This window comes from Neovison vison, chromosome 3 (assembly GCF_020171115.1).
Source record: "Neovison vison isolate M4711 chromosome 3, ASM_NN_V1, whole genome shotgun sequence".
NCBI lineage: Eukaryota > Metazoa > Chordata > Mammalia > Carnivora > Mustelidae > Neogale > Neogale vison.
Window position 1 is genome coordinate 210,042,789 of NC_058093.1, and position 19,232 is coordinate 210,062,020.

Here is a 19,232-nt window from a genome sequence, read left to right on the forward strand (position 1 = left end):
CATGTCTTTTGCAAACAATGAAAGTTTTACTTCTTCTTTACCAATATGGATGCTTCTTATTTCTTTTTCTTGTCTGATTATTGTAGCTAGGACTTTCCGTACTATATTGAATAAAAGTGGCAAGAACAGACATTCTTGTCTTGTTCCAGATCTCAGAGGAAGCTCTCAATTTTTCACCTCCGAGTATGGCATTAGTTGTGGATTTTTCATATATGGTCTTAATTATGTTGAGGTATGTTCCCTGTAACCCCACTTTGTTGAAGAGTTTTTAATCACAAATGGATGTTGAATCTTGTCAGATACTTTTTCTGCATCTATTGAGATGACCATATCATTTTTATCCTTAGTGTTGCTGATGTGATGTATGATGTTGCAAATATTGAACCTTCTTTGCATCCCTGGAATAAATCCTACCTGGTGAATGATGACTTCATGTATAAGTTGTATGTAGTTTGCTAATATTTTATTGAGGATTTTTGCTTCTATCTTCATTGAGAATATCAGCCTTAGTTTTCTTTTTTGTGGGGTCTTTGGCTGGTTTGGGGTTTAGGGTAATGCTGGCCTCGTAGAATGTATATGGAAGTCTTCTTTCCTCTTCTATCCTTTGGAATAGTTTGAAGAGAATACCTCTTCTTTATGTACTTGGCAGAATTTACCCGTGAATTCATCTGGTCCTGGACTTTTAGTTTTTGGTAGTGTTTTGGTTTACTGATTCAATTTCATTACTGATAATTGATCAGTTCAGACATTCTGTTTCTTCCTGGTTCAGTTTTGAAAGACTATATGTTTCTTAGAATCTGTCCGTGTCTTCTAGGTTGTCTAGTTTGTTGGCATATACTTTTTTGTAGTCTTCTCTTATAAATCCTTGGTATTTCTGTGGTATCAGCTGTTACTTCTCTTTCATTTCTGATTTTATTTACTTGGGTACTTTCCCTTTTTTTTTTTTTTTCATGATGAGACTGATTAAGAGTCTGCCAATTTTGTTTACTTTTTCAAAGAACCAGCTTTCAGTTTCATCTATCCTCTTCTGTTGTTTTATTAAGTCTCTGTGTCACTTATTTCTGGTCTGATCTTTATTATTTCCTTTTTCTTCTACTCACCTTGGCCTTTGTTCTTCTTCTAGTTCCTTTAGGTGTAAGGTTAGATTATTTGAGCTTTTTCTTGTTTCTTTAGGTAGGCCTCTATTGCTATTTATTTACCTCTTTAAACTGCTTTTGCTGTATCTCAAAGATTTTGGACTGTTATGTTTTTATTTTCACTTCTCTCCATGTATTTTTTATTTCTTCTTTTATTGCTTCACTGACCCAATGGTTGTTTAAAACGCTATTTAGTCTCCACATGATTGTGTTTTTCTAATTTTTTCTTGTGATATATTTCCAGTTTCATACCACTGTGGTTGGAAAAGTTCCATGATTATGGTTTTAATCTTCTTTAATTTATTGAGGCTCATGAGACACTTGGGTGGCTCAGTCAGTTAAGCATCCAATTCTTGATTTTGGCTCAGGTCATGATCTCAGGGTCCTGGGATCAAGCCCCATGTTGGGCTCCTGCTCAGTGAGCAGGGCATCTACTTGAGGATTTTCTTCTCCCTCTCCCCTGACTATTGTGTATGTTCTCCCTCTCAAGGAATTAAATAAATAAATCTTTAAAAAAAATTTATTGAGGCTCATTTTGTGGCCTAATATGTGATCTATCAGGAGAATGTTCTCTGTGGACTTGAAAACAATGTGTATTCTGTTCTTTTTGAATGGAATGTTATATACATATCTTCGTCCATTTGGTCCAATGTGTTATTCAAAGACATAGTTTCCTTACTGAATTTCTGTTTGGATGATTTATCCATTAATGTAAGTAGAGTGGTAAAGTCCCCTAGCATGGCCATCAATTTTCCTCTTTATGTCTGTTAATACTTGCTTTATGTATTTAGCTATTCCAGCTGTGGATTTTTCATGTATGGTCTTAATTACGTATTTAAGTGTTCCAGCGTTAGGTGTGTAGATATTACAATTACTATAAACTCTTGTTGGATTGCTTCCTTTATCATTACATGTGTATTCCTTCTTTGTCTTATTTTGGTCTTTGTTTTAAAATCCATTTTATCTGATATAAGTATTGCTACCCTGGCTTTTTCACTTCCATTTGCATGGTGAGTGTTTATCCATTCCTTCACTTTCACTTTAGACGTGTCTTTAGGTCTGAGGTAAGTCTCTTGTAGGCAGCATATAGATGGATCTTGGTTTTATTTATTTTTTATCTGTTCTGCCACCTTATGTCTTTTGATTGGAGCACTTAGGGCTTTTATACTTAATTATTGATATATATGTATTTATTGCCATTTTTACATAGTTCTCTGGTTGTTTGTATAGTTCTCCTTGTTCCTTTCCTCTTCTCTTATTGCTCTCTTTCTGATTGACGAGTTTCTACAGCGTTCTGTTTGGCTTTCTTTCTCTTTATTTTTTGGCTACCTAGCATAGGTTTTGAGTTTGTTACCATGAAGCTCATATATAACAACCTAAGGAAACAGCAATCTATATTAATTTGATGGTTATTTATGTTCAAACACATTATTGAAAAACAAAAAGAGAAAAAAATCTTTTCCCCCCTTCTCTTCTCTTTTTATTCCTTTCTCCACGTTATCGTATTTTATATCTTTTTTTTTTTTAAAGATTTTATTTATTTATTTGACAGGCAGAGATTACAAGTAGGCTGAGAGGCAGGCAGAGAGAGAGAAGGAGGAAGCAGACTCCCTGCTGAGCAGAGAGCCCGATGCGGGGCTCCATCCCAGGACCCTGGGATCATGACCTGAGCTGAAGGCAGAGGCTTTAACCCACTGAGCCACCCAGGCGCCCCAGTATTTTATATCTTTTTATTCATAATTTTCTCGTGTCTAATTACAGCTATTTCCTTTACACTTGAAGGAGTTCTTTTAACATTTCTTTTAAGTCTTGTTTAGTGGTGATAAACTTTATCTTTTGTTTGCCTGGGAAACTATCTCTCCTTCAAATCTGAATGATAACCTCACAGTATTCTTGGTTGTAGAGGATTCCCTTCTGGCCTGCAGTTTCTGCTGAAAAATCAGCTGATAAGATAATTTTATAGGTTTTCCCTTGCAGGTAACTTTTTGTTTTCTCTCTGGCTTCTTTTAAGATTCTTTCTTTAACCTTTGACATTTTAATTATGTGCACAGCAATTACGTGCCGTGACGTGGCTTCCTTGGGTTCATCTTGTTTGGAACTCTCTGTGTTTCTTGGACTTGGATGTCTTGGCATAATGCTACTTTTATTTTATAAAAGATTTTTATTTATTTATTTGAGACAGTGAGCAAGTGAGAGAGAGAGCATGAGGAAGAGGAGAGGGAGAAGAAGACTCCCTATTGAGCAGGAAGTCTGATATGGGCCTCTTGATCCCAGGACTCTGAGATCATGAGCTGGGCCAAAGGCAGAGGCTAAACCAACTGAGCCACCCAGGTGCCTCTATTTTTTTGTTTGTTTGTTTAATTCTTTATTTAAAACCAATTTAGTTCACATATACTGTATTATTAATTTCAGGAGTAGAATTTAATGATTCACCAGTTTAGGCATAGTGCTAATTTAAAACAGTTGTAGCTCTTTGCATTGGCACAGGAAATAAAATGTTTCCTTCCTTAGGTTAGGTGCTCTCCTTAGGTGCTTCCACAGTTTCCCTCATCACAGTGTTGGAATGGCTGCTCTTATACTGTTATTTCTACTTGAGTGTAACTTCTGTGAGGACAGAAACCATGTTTATCTCATTCATTATTGTGTCTCCAATCAAAATGGAAGTAATAATGGCACTTTATACAGAGCTCATTGCGAGAACTACATGAATTAATGCACGTATAAATCTTAGAGCAGAATCTAACACAGGGTAAGTATGGAATAAATGTTAGCTATTATTAACTACAGTGGCACCTATCACACAGGAGGCACATCAAATATCTGTTGTATACATGAATGAATTTTGCCAACTGATTCTAGTTCTGAAATTGAGTGCTTCTTTACTCAAGAGCATTTGTGACAGTTAAGTATAGCTGTTACGTTCTCTCAAACTTTGACAAAACCACCCAGTGCCCTCACTGCTTCTCCCATGTTGAGGTTTATAGACACAACTTTCATATTTTCCTCACCTCCCATCTCAAGATCCATTTTTGTAGTTTGTCATTATTTCTAAAACATTAAAAAGTAGCACTAATCCCAATTCTTTGCATCACCATAAGCAGCTAATTCATTATAATTTATTATAACAGTAATCACAGTGTACTATGATAAGTCCTAGTAGCAAAGCCTGACCACTCTGTGAATGAATACAGAGAATAATATAGAAATTAAATCAGAAAAACCATTTCAGAGTAGTAGACATTTGAGTTAGATTGTAAGAAAAAGTAAGCATTTTCTACGTGAGTGAAGAGGGGAAAGAGGCAATTCAGATAAATAAGGAGCCCCTGGGTGCTCAGGGACTGGAAGAGAGGGTGCATATGTGTACAGTGAATGAAGAGTCCAAAAAGTAAAATCAGGGCCTGATTGTGAACGCTTCCCTATGTCACTTTCTACCTACAAGTCTAAACTTTCTACCTACAAGTACCAAGTATCCAACAAGATCTCCACATAGGGGCATAATGCTGGTAGGCAGACTGCATATGAAAAGAGAAATAACATCAGGAGGTGCTGCCATGGCCCAGGCACCGCTTTGTGCCTACAGAGGAAGGCACAAAGCAGTGAGAACATGAAGGAGGCTCTGCATTCTGGAGACAAGTCAAGAGTGTCAGGGGACCAAGATTCAAGATAGCTGGCATGAAAGAAGATCTACGGTAGCTGAACCACAAATTCTCTAATTCATTCAACACTGATCAACTATTTACAGAGGCCCTATTATACTGGGATACAGCAGTGAATTAGAGAAAAAAGGTCTCTGCCCTTGGTGAGATAATTTTCTAGTTGGCAGACACCAATGAGTAAGAAAACTGTGATAGCTGTGAGGAAGGAAATAAACAGGATAACTGATTTTAAAGAAAAAGACTGAGTGTGATAAATATATATAAGAGTACAGAGAGGAGACCTGAGGCTACTTTCAGCTTAGGCTTGAAGGATGCAAATAAAAGACCATAATCAAAATGGTGAATGAAGACAGAATTTATAAGGGGAGTTTAAGATGTCAGTAAGAAACAAATTAAGCACCACATTTGAGAAGAGATCGAAGATCATTATAATCAGATAATCAGAAGATGACACCTGTAGAAGCTGCCTCTGAAGAAATCTAAGATGACTTAACTATATAGACATCTTACCCCTTAAAGATCAAAACGTTTGGAATATTCTGCTTTAGTTCTTGGGTTGTTTATGTATATGACACAAGAAAGCGCAAGGGGAGAGAAAGTTTCATCATGTTGAGTATACAATTTCCTAAAAAACAGAAATTATGACTTTATTTTTATTTTTTTAGAGAGAAAGAAAAAGTGCATGCACATGAGAGTGGGGGTAGGGGCAGAGGGAGGAAGAAAAACAATCTTAAGCAGGCTCCATACCCAGAGGGGCTCCATCTCACCACCCAGAGATCATGACCTGAGCCAAAATAAAGAGTCGGATACTTAGAAGCAACTGAGCCACCCAGGTGCCCCCAGAAGTTACGGCTTTAAAGTCTATTTTAAATGCCTTCTAATATACGTTCTTACTGCAATAATATGAACATATAATGTTTCACAAATCTCAATTATTTTTACTGTTTTTTCATTTATGACTAATATTGTATCAGGAATTTCTTCTTTACTGGGACTTTTTTTTTTTTTACCATTTTTATTTTTATTTATTTATTTTTAAATTTTTTAATTTATTTGACAGACAGAGATCACAAGCAGGCAGAGGGGCAGACAGATGGGGGGGAAGCAGGCTCCCCGCTGAGCAGAGAGCCCGATGCGGGGTTCGATCCCAGGACCCTGGAATCATGACCTGAACCGAAGGCACAGGCTTTAACCCACTGAGCCACCCAGGTGCCCCTTTACCATTCATTTTTAAATACAGAATTTTTAGTGGCTGCTGACATCAATATAGTAGTAACATCAATATTGAGCTTTCCTTTAAAATCTACAACACTGAATTGCTTTCCTACAGAATCCAACTCAAGTTTAAAATATGACGTAAAACAGTATGAAATATATTATAAAATGGTAAATAAAAACTTCATAGCAAATTTTACTGGGCATACACTTAAAATGTTTGTCTGTATATATTTTGCCTATACAATAAAACTGTTATAAAAATGAGAATGAATAAAACAAAAATTTAGTTCCATGAACTACTTTCTGCAGAAAAGTTTATGACTGGAGGAGTCTTAGCGTATCTAAATGCCCTCTCCTCCCTTTCTAAAGATAAGTGGAGAGAAATCTAGCAAAAGCTATGTGATGTAAGTCACATGAATAATGAATGAAATAAAATGGTTCGCCAACCATACTGGGCTTTTAAAAAATGATCACTATTAATATAAATATTATAAATATTTATTTATAAAAAATTTTAAAGTGAGTTATTTGCTTAAAAAAAGGATTCTTCCATTAAAATACTCTTCTTTGTACAATTTTTTATTATTGTTATTGATGTATAATATGTTCTTTGCCCCAGGGGTACAGATCTGTGAATCACCAGGTTTACACACTTCACAGCACTCACCATAGCACATACCATCCCCAATGTACATAACCCAACCACCCTCTCAATACCCCCCACCCCCCAGCAACCTACTCCTTTTATATACTATAGTTTTCTGATACATCAGCTTTTCCCTTTTCTACTACAGTAAATAAAATTATACCACTACTGTGAAACAATGTATTTACTGTAGAACTGGGGTGTGGGGTCAAGCATGCTACACACTCTCAACCAAAAGGCAATGATGGTTAGAACATGCTAGGAACATACTGGAATAAAATCAACTGACTTCTACTAATCCTAAAATTATTTTATTTCAGTCTTGACATTTCTATGATGCTCCTGTCTTTTCCCATCTCCCATCTTCATATTATTTGTACCTAAACTTAACATGATACTTTCCCCTCCTGCCATCCCTTTCCCATTTGTGTGCACGTGTAAGACAGACAGATAGATAAGACACACATACACACACAAACACACAAGTTCTTCTCTCCCAGCTCCAAATTTTATTCTCTGGTTCCTACAAACTTCTTTCCAATCCCACTCAGAAGCCTGTATTAACGTATACATCTACGTTTTCCTTCAGGAACTCCCTTCAACTTTGTTCCAATACAGTCTACTCTATGTGACTGTTCTTATAGGAAACAGCAATTACACATTAGAACACCTTCACGGGGATGAAGATGGAAATGCTGGCATCAGAAGTGTTGAGAGTTTACTTCTATGTTAGTCCCTAATCTCTCTAAGCCTCAGTTTGTCAAGCAGCAAAGTAGGAGTCACAGGATTACTCATGAGGATTAAATGGAGGAAGCAACAGAGGTCACTTTATAGCTGTAGGTATATAATACAGGAAAGCAGTAGGGATTATAGTTTGAGGAATTGATAATTTCAATCAACAATAATAACCAGGGACTGAAGATCAAACACTACCTAGAGAGCAATGGAATAAAGGACACTACCATTTATGTAACTTCCTTTTTTCCGATAAAAAGCTTACATTCGAAATTGCCAAGCTAAATTCTCCACTCCCCAGCATACATGCTCACCAGCCACATTTGCTGGTAGGGTTGGGGCGGTGGCAGGTTATTGGCAGTAGGGCACAGGCTGTCTCTTCTTTCATACAACCTGATGCACTAAATGGATTGCTTAGCCAGTCCCTCCATCTATAATTACGTACAAGGATATCAAATTGCTTATGAGACACAGTAATACGTACTTACTTTCAAGGATATCAAATTGCCTTTGAGACACAGTTAACAGCAGGGCCTATCCAAAACTTTTCTATCATTCACAGAATAACCTTAATGGATCTCATTCATTGTTTAAGAAGGAAATCATCACATCATGAAAAGATTAGAATGAAAATGAATTTGCTTTCTAAATAAATAGACGATGAACTACAAAGCCCTGTGCTTTGTAAAGTAAGCCAAGTCTAATAAACATAATTACTATGTCACAGAACAACTATAACACTTGGGAATAGATGATGGGTTTTACTTATATTTTAATAAACTGGCCAACTGAGTATAAGAAATTTAACGTGAAGTACTTTCAGTCAATGAAATCAGGATTATTAGCTACGGAGCTCAAATGTTTTGATACTAAGATTTTACCCTACTTTTATACACACACACATACACACACATGCATATACACATGCAGGTACAAGGTAGTATGAAACATCACTGATGATCAGATAATCAACTTGTTAAATCAGAGGTTATCACTTTGAAAATTCTGCTTGATTTATACCAACTCAAGGTACAGAAGAAATGCTGTCTGATTCTTAAAATGTATAGGCATACCCCAGAGATATTGTGGGTTTGGTTCCAGGCCACCACAATAAAGCAAATATCAAAGTGTGAGTCACATGAATATTTTTGAGTCACATGAATATTTTTCCCAGTACATACAAATGTTTATACTCTTTTCAGTCTATTAAGTGTGTAATAGTATTATATCTAGAAAGACAATGGATATACCTTGATTTAAAAATACTTTATTCTTAAAAAATGCTAAATATCATCTGAACTTTCAGCAAGTCATAATCTTTTTGTTGGCGGACGGTCCTTCCCTTGCTGCTCTGGGCTGCTGACTGATCAGGGCTGCTGAAGGCTGGGGTGGCTGTGGCTATTTCTTAAAATAAGACAACACTGGAATTTGCTGCATCAAATGATTGTTCCTTTCACAACTTCTCTGTAGTAAGTGATGCTGTTTGATAGCATTTTACTCGCAGTAGAACTTCTTTCCAAATTGGAGTCTGTCCTCTCAAATCCCATCGTTGCATTATCAACGACGTTTATGTAATACTCTAAGTCCTTTGTTGTCATTTCAACAATATTCACAGCATCTTTGCCAGGTATAGTTTCCATTACAAAAAACCCCACTCTCTGATATTATAATAGTGTTGTGTGGTGACAGATGGTCACTACATTTGTGGTGAGCAAAGCATAACATATACAGATGTCCAATCACTATGCTGTACCCCTGAAACTAATGTAACATTGTGTGCTGACTTCACTTAAGTAAAACAGTTTTTTATAAACCACATCCTGTGTTTATTCATAAGAAGCAATTCCTCCCCCATTAAAGTTTCATTACAGCGAGATTACAGCAATTCAGTCACATTTTCAGGGCTTCACTTCCAATTCTGGTTCTCTTATTATTCCCACCACATCTGTAGTTACTACTTCCACTGAAGTCCTGAACCCCTCAAAGTCATCCATGACAGTTGGAATCTACTTCTTCCAAACTCCTGGTAATGTTGATGTTCTGACTTCTCCCCATGAATGTTTTTAATGGCATTTAGAATGGGGAATCCTTCCTAGAAGGTTTTCGATTGACTCAGTCCAGAGCCATAGGAGGCATCACTATTTATTGTAGCTAGAGCCTTATAAAATGTATTTCTCAAGTAATAATAAGACTTGAAAGTTAAAATTATTCCTTGATCTATGAGCCACAGAATAGATGTTGTGTTAGGAGGCATGAAAACAACATTAATCTCATTGGACATCTCTATCAAAGCTTTTGGGTGGCCAGTCAGTACACAATAATATTTTGAAAGGAATCTTTTTTTTTTTAAATAGGTCCTAACAGTGGGCTTAAAATATTTTGTCAACCATGCTGTAAACAGATATGTTGTCATTCAGGCTTCGTTGTTCCATTTATAAAGCACAGGCAGAGCAGATACAGAATAATTCTTATGGGCCCTAGGATTTTCACAATGGTAAATGAGCACTGGCTTCAATGGAAAGTCATCAGCTGTATGAGCAATGAACAAGAGAGTCAGCCCGTCCTTTGAAGCTTTGAAGTCAGGCACTGATTTTTCTTCTCTAGCTGTGGAAGTCCTAGACGGCATCTTTCTCCAACAGAAGAACAACTATCTTAGCTAGACCTTCTAGGTAACTTGCTGTAGCTATAGCGACACTTGCTGCTTCAACTTCTACTTTTATGTTATGGAGATGGCTTCTTTCTGTAAACTTTATGAATCAATCTCTACTTGTTTCGAACTTTTCTTCTGCATCCTCTTCCCCTCTCTTAGTTTCAAAGAAATGAAAAGTTAGGGCCTGGCTCTGGATTAGGCTTTGGCTTTAGGGAATGTTGTTTGATCTACCCAGACCATTAAAACTTTCTCCATAACAGCATTTGCTTTCTTAATTAATATATACACTGGAGTAGCATTTTCATTTCTTTTAAGAACTTTCCCTTTGCATTCACAACTTGGCTAACTGATACAAGAGGCCTATCTTTTAGCTAATCTCAGCTTTTGATATGCCTCCCTCATTAAGCTTAATCATTTCTAGCTTTTTGATTTAAAGTGAGAACCATGCAACTTTCCCTTTCACTTGAACACTTACTGGCCCTTACAGGGCTTTTATTGACCTAATGTCAATATTATTGTGTCTCAGGGAATAGGGATGCCCAAGGAGAGAGAAAGAGATGGGGAACAGCCAGTTGGTGGAATAGGCAGAATACACCTTTATCAATTAAGTTTGCTGTCTTATCTGGGCAGTTTATGGTGCCCTAAAACAATTACAATAGTAACATTAATGGTAACTCATCACAGATCACCATAGCAAATATGACAAGAATGAAAAATTCTGAAATACTGCAAGAACTACTAAATGTCACATGGAGACAAGAAGTGAGCAAATACTGTTTGAAAAATGTTATTGATAGACTTGCTTGACACAGGGTTGCCACAAATCTTTAACTTCTAAAAAATAAACAAAACCCACAGTATCTGTGAAATGCAATGAAGTATGCCTATATAAAGTTTTTTAAGATCTTTAGGAAAAAACATCATATTAACAGAGTATTTTAGTATGAGTGTGAATTTAGTGCTCTTAAAATGGCCACCATACATACATGAACACATATGGAAATAATCGTAATTTGAAGAAAGCAACATACATTGCAGAGGGCAAAAAAATCCATCTGGACCACGTAACAGTTTACTTCCAAAACCTCAGGGCTGACAAGAAATTTATGTAATATAAAATCTGTAATTAAATCGTACAGAATGTTCTTAAGTGTCAGGATTTCCACATATATTTTATAACTTACCTTATCAAGATTAGTAAATGAATTTTTATGTTCCATTTAAAGAATACCAAGAAACACTCTCACCATTTTATGGACCTGAGGGCTGGTGGGAGGTAAAGAAAGGATAGAAGAGAAAGTTCTGACTTACAGGGGAGGAAAGCATGTTAGTCAAGGCCCTGGTGAAGGCGCCTGGGCTAGGGATGCAGGTGTGTGGATGAGTATGGCTGGCCCAGAGGGGATGCTCAATTGCCTTGCCATTCCCTCACGAAAGCCAGGGTGCAGAACTCTGGCTGTGTACCAAGTCAAATGTGGGAGGGCAGTTTCACCCAGCCTATGAAAGCCTATGGTCACACATGGGGAGGGGCTTGGGCTGGACTCCTTGGGTCAGACCTATGATGACAAGAACCACTCATGGACAATTGTAAAAAATGAAACTGATGAAGAGGATTCACAATGATGAGGCGACTGGTGGGAGGCTACTGTAACGATCCAGGTTGGACATGTGACCTGAACTCCTGGTAAAGTGACTGAACCAGTCCACCCAGGAAAGGAAGTACATCCAGGAAGGGCTGATAAACTGGGAGAAAAATGGGGGAGTCAAGAGACTGGAAGATGGTCTCAGATGGCAGTGAGGGCTAGAGCTCCGATGGGGCAGAGGTTACAGTTAGGAAGGGGGAATGAGAGCCCAGGATTTCCAAGGCAGAATAATCATAGGTGCTTACAAGGCCTTAAGTGTGTTCAGGTAAGCAGAGTAGTGACGTAGAGGGGAAGTCAAGGATACAGAGCTAAAGTTTCTTTTATCAAAGAAATCACACAAGATGATGGCAGATGACTGTTGGGTACACAACTAATGAATCATTGAACACTACATCAAAAACTAATGATGTACTATAGGCTGGCTAATTGAACGTAATAATAAAAAATAAGTTAATTAAAATAAATAATTAAAAATAAATAATTATAACTTTATATAAAAATCTATAAATTTATATAAATTATATTATTATAATAATTATAAAATAAATAATGTTAAGCATGCAATTGGGGGGGAAAACCCCAAAACTTGGAGATACAAATATATTTGGAGATATTTAATATATATTATATATAATGTATTATATATTCTATATATTATTTTATTATACATTATATAAATATATATAAATATGCATTACATTTATACATAATGTATAATAATATATTATATAATGTATATATGTATAATAATATATGGAAATATTTAAATATATATTATACATTTTAACTATATTTTACATATATATTTCTCCTTTACAGAAAATCAGACATTGTATTAAAAGAACAATTTCTATTCTGCCTAAAGGTTTGGAAATGTATGTGTCAGAAACAAAGTCGACCAATAAAATCTATACCAAATAGTCGGAAAAAAAATAACAGAAGTGGACAGCATGGGTTTTCTGTACAAGAAGAGCCGTTGTTTGGAAGCAGTAGAGGAGAGAGAGAATTTTACCAACCTTCATACCTACCAATCCCTGCGGGGCAGAGATAGGAAGCTACGCCAGAGGGCAGCTTCCCAAGAGAGGGAAGCAGCAGAAAGCACTACCCTCAGGGAAGGGAGCATTCTGAGAAAAGCCTGAGGGCACCGAGGAGTCCTCTCTAAAAATGGAGCAGTTTCCAGAAAGAAAAATGGAAAAGGTAAGGAAAAAGAGTAGGAGATGAGAAAACAGGACAGAACCAGAATCTGCAGAGAGCTAAATCTGGGATGGTGCCAGAGGATGATGTGATGAGATGGGGCTGGAACGGGCTCAGGGGCCCCAGCCTCTGTCAGCGCCAGGCCAGTCTCTGCGGGTACTGCCACACAGCCACCAGCCACTGTTGTTTTACTCTGCCTGTGAGATTTTTATTTAAATAAACTCTGAAAATGTTTAAATTTCTTTCATGGAACGTGTCTGACAAAGTTCTAATCGAGAGCAAAAAAAAATTTTTTTTTTTATCTTACTAGTATTACTAACATAATAGAAAAAAACACTTATTAACATGATTCTTAAAGCTCAGAAGTACGTGTTAAAAGGACTTCAACAGTGTATTTAATTTACTCAATTAACCCCATAGGACTATACTTATACCCTAGAAATAACACTTGTTTCTCTGGAGAAGGCAATCTCAAACTTAACAAGCTGGGGTAGACAATGACAAGCTTTAAAGGTAATCTTTCCTACTAAACCTTAATTGAAGATGTACTTTTGGATGTTTACTCCGAAGCATTTTATTGGATCTTACATCCTCTGGTTCTGTCCAAGAGGAAAAGCTAGCCTATGATGTATTTATAATTATTTTTCAAATAACACATAGTTCACCCTTTCCCACCCTTGAAGGCTTTCATCTTGGTCTAACTCTATAAAACCTAAAAAAAATAAACACAGCTTTTCATTGGCCTATAACAAAAAGACAAACTATGAGCAGCATCCAGGCTAGGACAGAAAAGGAATGCTCAGAGCTCTTATTCATACATATAAAATGGATTTCTTTAAGGTTGTTCTGGATGACACATCTGTCACTACGAGAGCAAATTAATTAGTCTTAGTAGGCTAGTATAGGTTAATATTTTCTTTCCACTCTTACACATCCTACTGTATCCCTCCTCAAACTCTGTCATCGTAAGGTTTAAACTAGTGCTTCAGATAAATTCTGTACTTTAGTCCTAAAAGAAATGATACCTACCACCTATCATATACTGAGCTCCTACTATGTGCCAGATGCTATGCTGCTTTATATAGATCTCATGAATCTTCACAACCATCTGTATGATGTACAATATGGTGATTCAACATGTAAATAAATTAGAGTGTTTCTCTTTGGACTCTACACATAACAGTTTAACTCTCAGACACTGAAGAATAATAATGAAAGAAAATAGGAAAAATGAGATTATCAGCTATATTAATTCCAATCAGCTCCATTAAATATCTATCCAAATGCAACATAAAATATATAAATTATCAAATGTGTAGTCTCCTTCCTGAGTCTTTATCCCTTCCCCAAAAAGATATTATAGCTTTTAAAATTGAAAGAGTGGCGGAAAGATGGTGAGAAGCAAGTTATACAGGAAACAGAACTAAACCAGTAGCATTTTGTTTCTCATTTGTAATGAAGTTTTACAAAAATCTGTTTTATAAAATGGATTCACACACCTTCATTTAAATAATAGATTAAAAAATTAAGAACAAATTAATTTTAAACAAAATCAGAAATGAAAGAGAAAAAATAACTAAAACCACAGAAATACAAAGAACAAGAAAATATTATCAAAAATTATATGCCAACAAATTGGACAATCTGAAAGAAATGCATAAATTCCTATAAACATACAACCTCCCAAAACTGAATTGGGAAGACAGAAAATTCGAACAGATGAATTACCAGCGATGAAATTGAGTAAGTTATTTAAAAACTCCAGCAAACAAAAGCCCGGGACCAGACAGCTTCATGAGTAAATTCTATCAAACATGTAAAGAAGAGTTAATATACATTCTTCTCAAACTACTGCCAAAAAATAGAAGGAAAGCTTCCAGATTCATTCTATGAGGCCAGCATTACCCTAACACCAAAACCAAATAAAGACACCACAAAAAAATAGAACTATAGGCCAATATTTCTGATGAACAGAGATGCAAAAAATCCTCAACAAAGTACTAGTAAACAGAATCCAACAATACAGTAAAAAAGTCATTCACCATGATCAAGTGGGATTTATTCCTAGGAAACAAAAGTGGTTCAACATTTATGAATCAATCAATGTGATATATCACATCAAGAAGTTCTGGATAAAAACCATATCATCACTTCAACAGATGCAGAAAAGCATCTAACAAAGTAAACATCCATGCATGATAACAAATCATCAACAAAGTAGATTTACAGGGAAAGGCCATATATGAAAAACCCACAGCTAATATCATACTCAATGCTAAAAACGGAGATCTTTTCCCCTAAGATCAGGAACAACACAAGCATGTCCACTCTCACCACTTTCTTTCAACATAGTCCTGGAAGTCCTAGCCATAGCAATCTGACAAGAAAAAGGAATAAAAGGCATCAAAATTGGTAAGGAAAAAGTAAAACTTTCACCATTTGCACATGACATGACACTATATATAGAAAACATTAAAGATTCCACCCCAAAACTACTAGAACTGATAAATGAATTAGTAAGGCAAAGGATACAAACTCAATGTACAGAAATCTGCTGCATTTCTATACACTAATAATGAAGCAGCAGAGAGAGAAATTAAGAAAACAATCCCCCCCAAAAAGAAAAGAAAATCAATACCACTTACAATGACACCAAAAATAATAAAATACCTAGGAATACACAAATAAGGTGAAAGATCTGTACTCTGAAAATTGTGAAAGAAAATGAAGACAACACAAACAAATAGAAAGATATTCCATGCTCATGGATTGGAATAACAAATATTGCTAAAAATGTCCATATTACCCAAAGCAATCTATAGATTTAATGCAATTTCTATCAAAATACCAATAGCACTTCTGACAAAACTAGAATTTAATGCAATTTCTATCAGAAACCAATAGCACTTTTCACAGAACTAGAATAATCCTAAAATTTATATAGAACCACAGAAGACCTCCAACAGCCAAAGCAATCTTGAAAAAGAAGAACAAAACTGAAAGTATTACAATCACAAATATCAAGATATACTATTAAGCTACAGTAATCAAAACAGTACAGAACTGGCATAGACACTGATAAAAATATGTAGAAGAGAACAGAACAGAAAACCCAGAAATAAATCCATGATTATATGGTCAATTAATCTTTGACAAAGGAGACAAGAGCATGCAATGGGAAAAGAGTCTCTTCAATAAATGGGGAGAAACTGGACAGTTTTGTGCAAAAGAAAGAGACTTGGACTACTGTCTTTCACCATATACATAAATAAACTCAAAATGCATTAAAGACCTAAATGTGAGACCTGAAACCATAAAAATCCCAGGCAGTAATTTTGCTGACATCGGCCATAACAAAATTTTTTGATTTGTCTCTCTCTCTCTCTTTTTTTTTTTTTAAGATCTTATTTATTTATTTGACAGACAGAGATCACAAGTAGGCAGAGAGGCAGGCAGAGATAGAGGAGGAAGCAGGCTCCCCGCTGTGCAGAGAGTCTGATGTGGGGCTCCATCCCAGGACCCTGAGATCATGACATGAGTTGAAGGCAGAGGCTTTAACCCACTGAGCCACCCAGGCGCCCCTGGAGATTTGTCTCTTGAGGCAAGAGAAACAAGAGCAAAAATAAGTAATTGGGATTATATAAAAATAAAAACCTTCTGCACAGTAAAGGAAACAATCAACAAAACTAAAAGACAAGGTAACAAATGGAGGAAGATATTTGTAAATGACATATTCAATAAAGGTTTAGAATTCAAAATATATAAACAACTTATATAACTAACACAGAAAAAACCCCCCAAATAATCCAATTAAAAGAATGGGCGGAAGACATAAATGGACATTTCTCCAAAGACACCCAGATGGCCAAGAGAAACATGAAAAGATCCTCACCATCACTCATCATCAGGGAAATGCAAAATCAAACCCACAATGAGATATCACCTCACATCTGTCAGAATGGCTAAAATAAAAAATACAAGAAACAACAGGCATTGGCAAGGAAGTGGAGAAAAAGGAACCCTTATACACTGTTGGTGGGAATGCAAACTGTTGCAGCCACTGTGGAAGACAATATGGAAGTTCCTCAAAAAATTAAAAATAGTATTACCGCACGATTCAGTAATTCCACTAGTGGGTATTAACCCAAAAAATAGGAAAACACCAATTCAAAAAGATATATGCACCCCTATGTTTACTTTAGCATTATTTACAATAGCCACATTATGGAAGTAGCCCAAGTGTCCATAGATAAATAACTGGATAAAGATGATGTGGTACAGATATAGAATGGAATATTACTCAGCCATACAAAAGAATGAGATCTTGCCATTTGCAACCACATGGATGGATCTAGAGGGCATAATGCTAAGCCAAATAAGTCAGAGGAAGACAAATACCATATGATTTCACTCATGTAGAATTTAAGAAACAAAACAAATGAATAAAGGAAAAAGAGACAAACAAAAAAACAGATTCTTAACTACAGAGAACAAACTGATGATTGCCAGAGGGGAAGATGTGAGGAGATTAACAGTACACTTAGGGTGATCACTGAGTACTATATAGTATTGTTCAATCTTATATTATATACATGTCAACTATATGTCAACTCCAATTAAAAAAAGATTTAATTAATTTTACCTAAGTTGATTCTTTCCTAAATAATTTTCAGCACTCATCAACAGGATGGTAATAAATATTGTAAATATTATGATGGACAGTGTTGAAAATTCAGGTTAATTGTTCACAATGTCAATAAAAAAAATAGTAGCACTCACCTCCTTTGCACTCTTAATTTTAGTCAGAAATGTATGCAGTTCCATTGTTTCTGCAAACAGTGCACGACATACTGCCTGATAATGATTTGGTGCCTCTGATTCAGTTGGAAGATGAGCAGCACATAACTACAGAAGAGGAAAATAAAATAATAATGCTCATTTGTTATTTTGGGATTTTGGTACCTTAAAAATAGACATATCCCATATATTCATATTTTCATATCAGACAGCAAGGCAGTTCCCAGCATCCAAAGCCTAATGCATCACAAAACCACCAGTAAAATCTACACAATTATATGGAAAAAGTGCTCTATTAACAAACATCCAAAAGCACAGATGAACTTCATAGAATTCGCTAGCTTCTATTTGAAAATGATAGGACATTTGTAAAATTTTGGTTGCAAGCAGAAAGGGAACTACCATTTACTGAGTATTAATCATACCACAGGTGTTTTAATAGCTATCATTTATTTTTTTTACCATGCCAAGTACTTATATTTGACATGTCATAATACAGCATAATAGCATTTACTCTTCAGTGTAACCCTGAATTATCTCCATTTTATAGCAAAAGAAACTGAGGCTAAGAGGACTCACGTGACTTGTCCACAGTCAGAAAGCTGACATGAGAGAGAAGAATTAAACATAGTCTTACAAGATTCTAAAGCCCAGGCTCATCCCAATATATACTGAATTGTGTAATGCAGTAAAAAGACATGGGTGCCTGGGTGGCTCAGTCAGTTAAGCATTTATCTTCTGTTCAGGTCATAATCCTACAGTACCAGGACTGAAACCCTTGTCAAGCTCCCTGCTCAGCAGGGAGTCTGCTTTTCCCTCTCCCTCTGCTCTGCCCGCCCCCCCCACTCCCCAACTAGTGCTCTCTTTCTTGATCACTCTCTCGCTCTCAAATAAATAAATAAAATCTTAAAAAAAGAAAGAAAGGAAGAAAAAAAGAAAGAAAGAAAACCCATCAGATTGACAAGTGGACCATCAGTAAATGGAGACTGGAACAAAGAGGGTGGAGGGCAGGATAATTCCACTGGAGGTAGCTCCAGGCCCAATGTCTTCTACTATACATAGTCCATAACCCCCAAACTACTGGTGGGTAAAAGATGCAAGTTAGCATCATACACAACAATTTAGAAAAATCAAACATCATTTAATTTATTAGATTGGAAAGACACCCTATCATGAGTCTAGTGCATGGGAATAATTTCACTTCTGTAAAGTAGTGATTCTGTTTCCATGTACTATAGTTATGTTTTAAGGTACTTCATTTACTTTAAAAAGCTGTGAGTTCTCCCCTAATTCTTCACTATATTCAGTAAATTTGATATTTGAATTCAATTACTGAAAATATACATTTTATTGTATTTTAATAATTTCTATCCATTGGAGAGTAAAAGATATCTTTGTAGATTATATTATCTTTCATAATGTGGCTTTTGTTTTCATTTGTAGTAAGTATCATATGCAATTTATTAGATAGATTACTATCTTTAATAAAGTATGCTCTTCTCAAGAAAAGTATATTGGATTTCAGTGAGAAATATTCTCCACAGTACCCAAAAGAAGGCT

General features: G+C 35.9%; 1 protein-coding gene across 4 annotated transcripts in view; it reads right to left on the reverse strand.

The window, feature by feature from the left end:
* Positions 1 to 19,232, reverse strand: part of SPIRE1 (spire type actin nucleation factor 1) — a 187,163-nt gene that overhangs the window by 75,494 nt on the left and 92,437 nt on the right. For all 4 annotated transcript variants that reach the window (XM_044243648.1, XM_044243649.1, XM_044243650.1 and 1 more), the window contains exon 4: positions 17,655 to 17,780. In XM_044243648.1, coding sequence (XP_044099583.1) covers positions 17,655 to 17,780 — 126 coding nt within the window. The remainder of the gene's footprint in view (positions 1 to 17,654; positions 17,781 to 19,232) is intronic.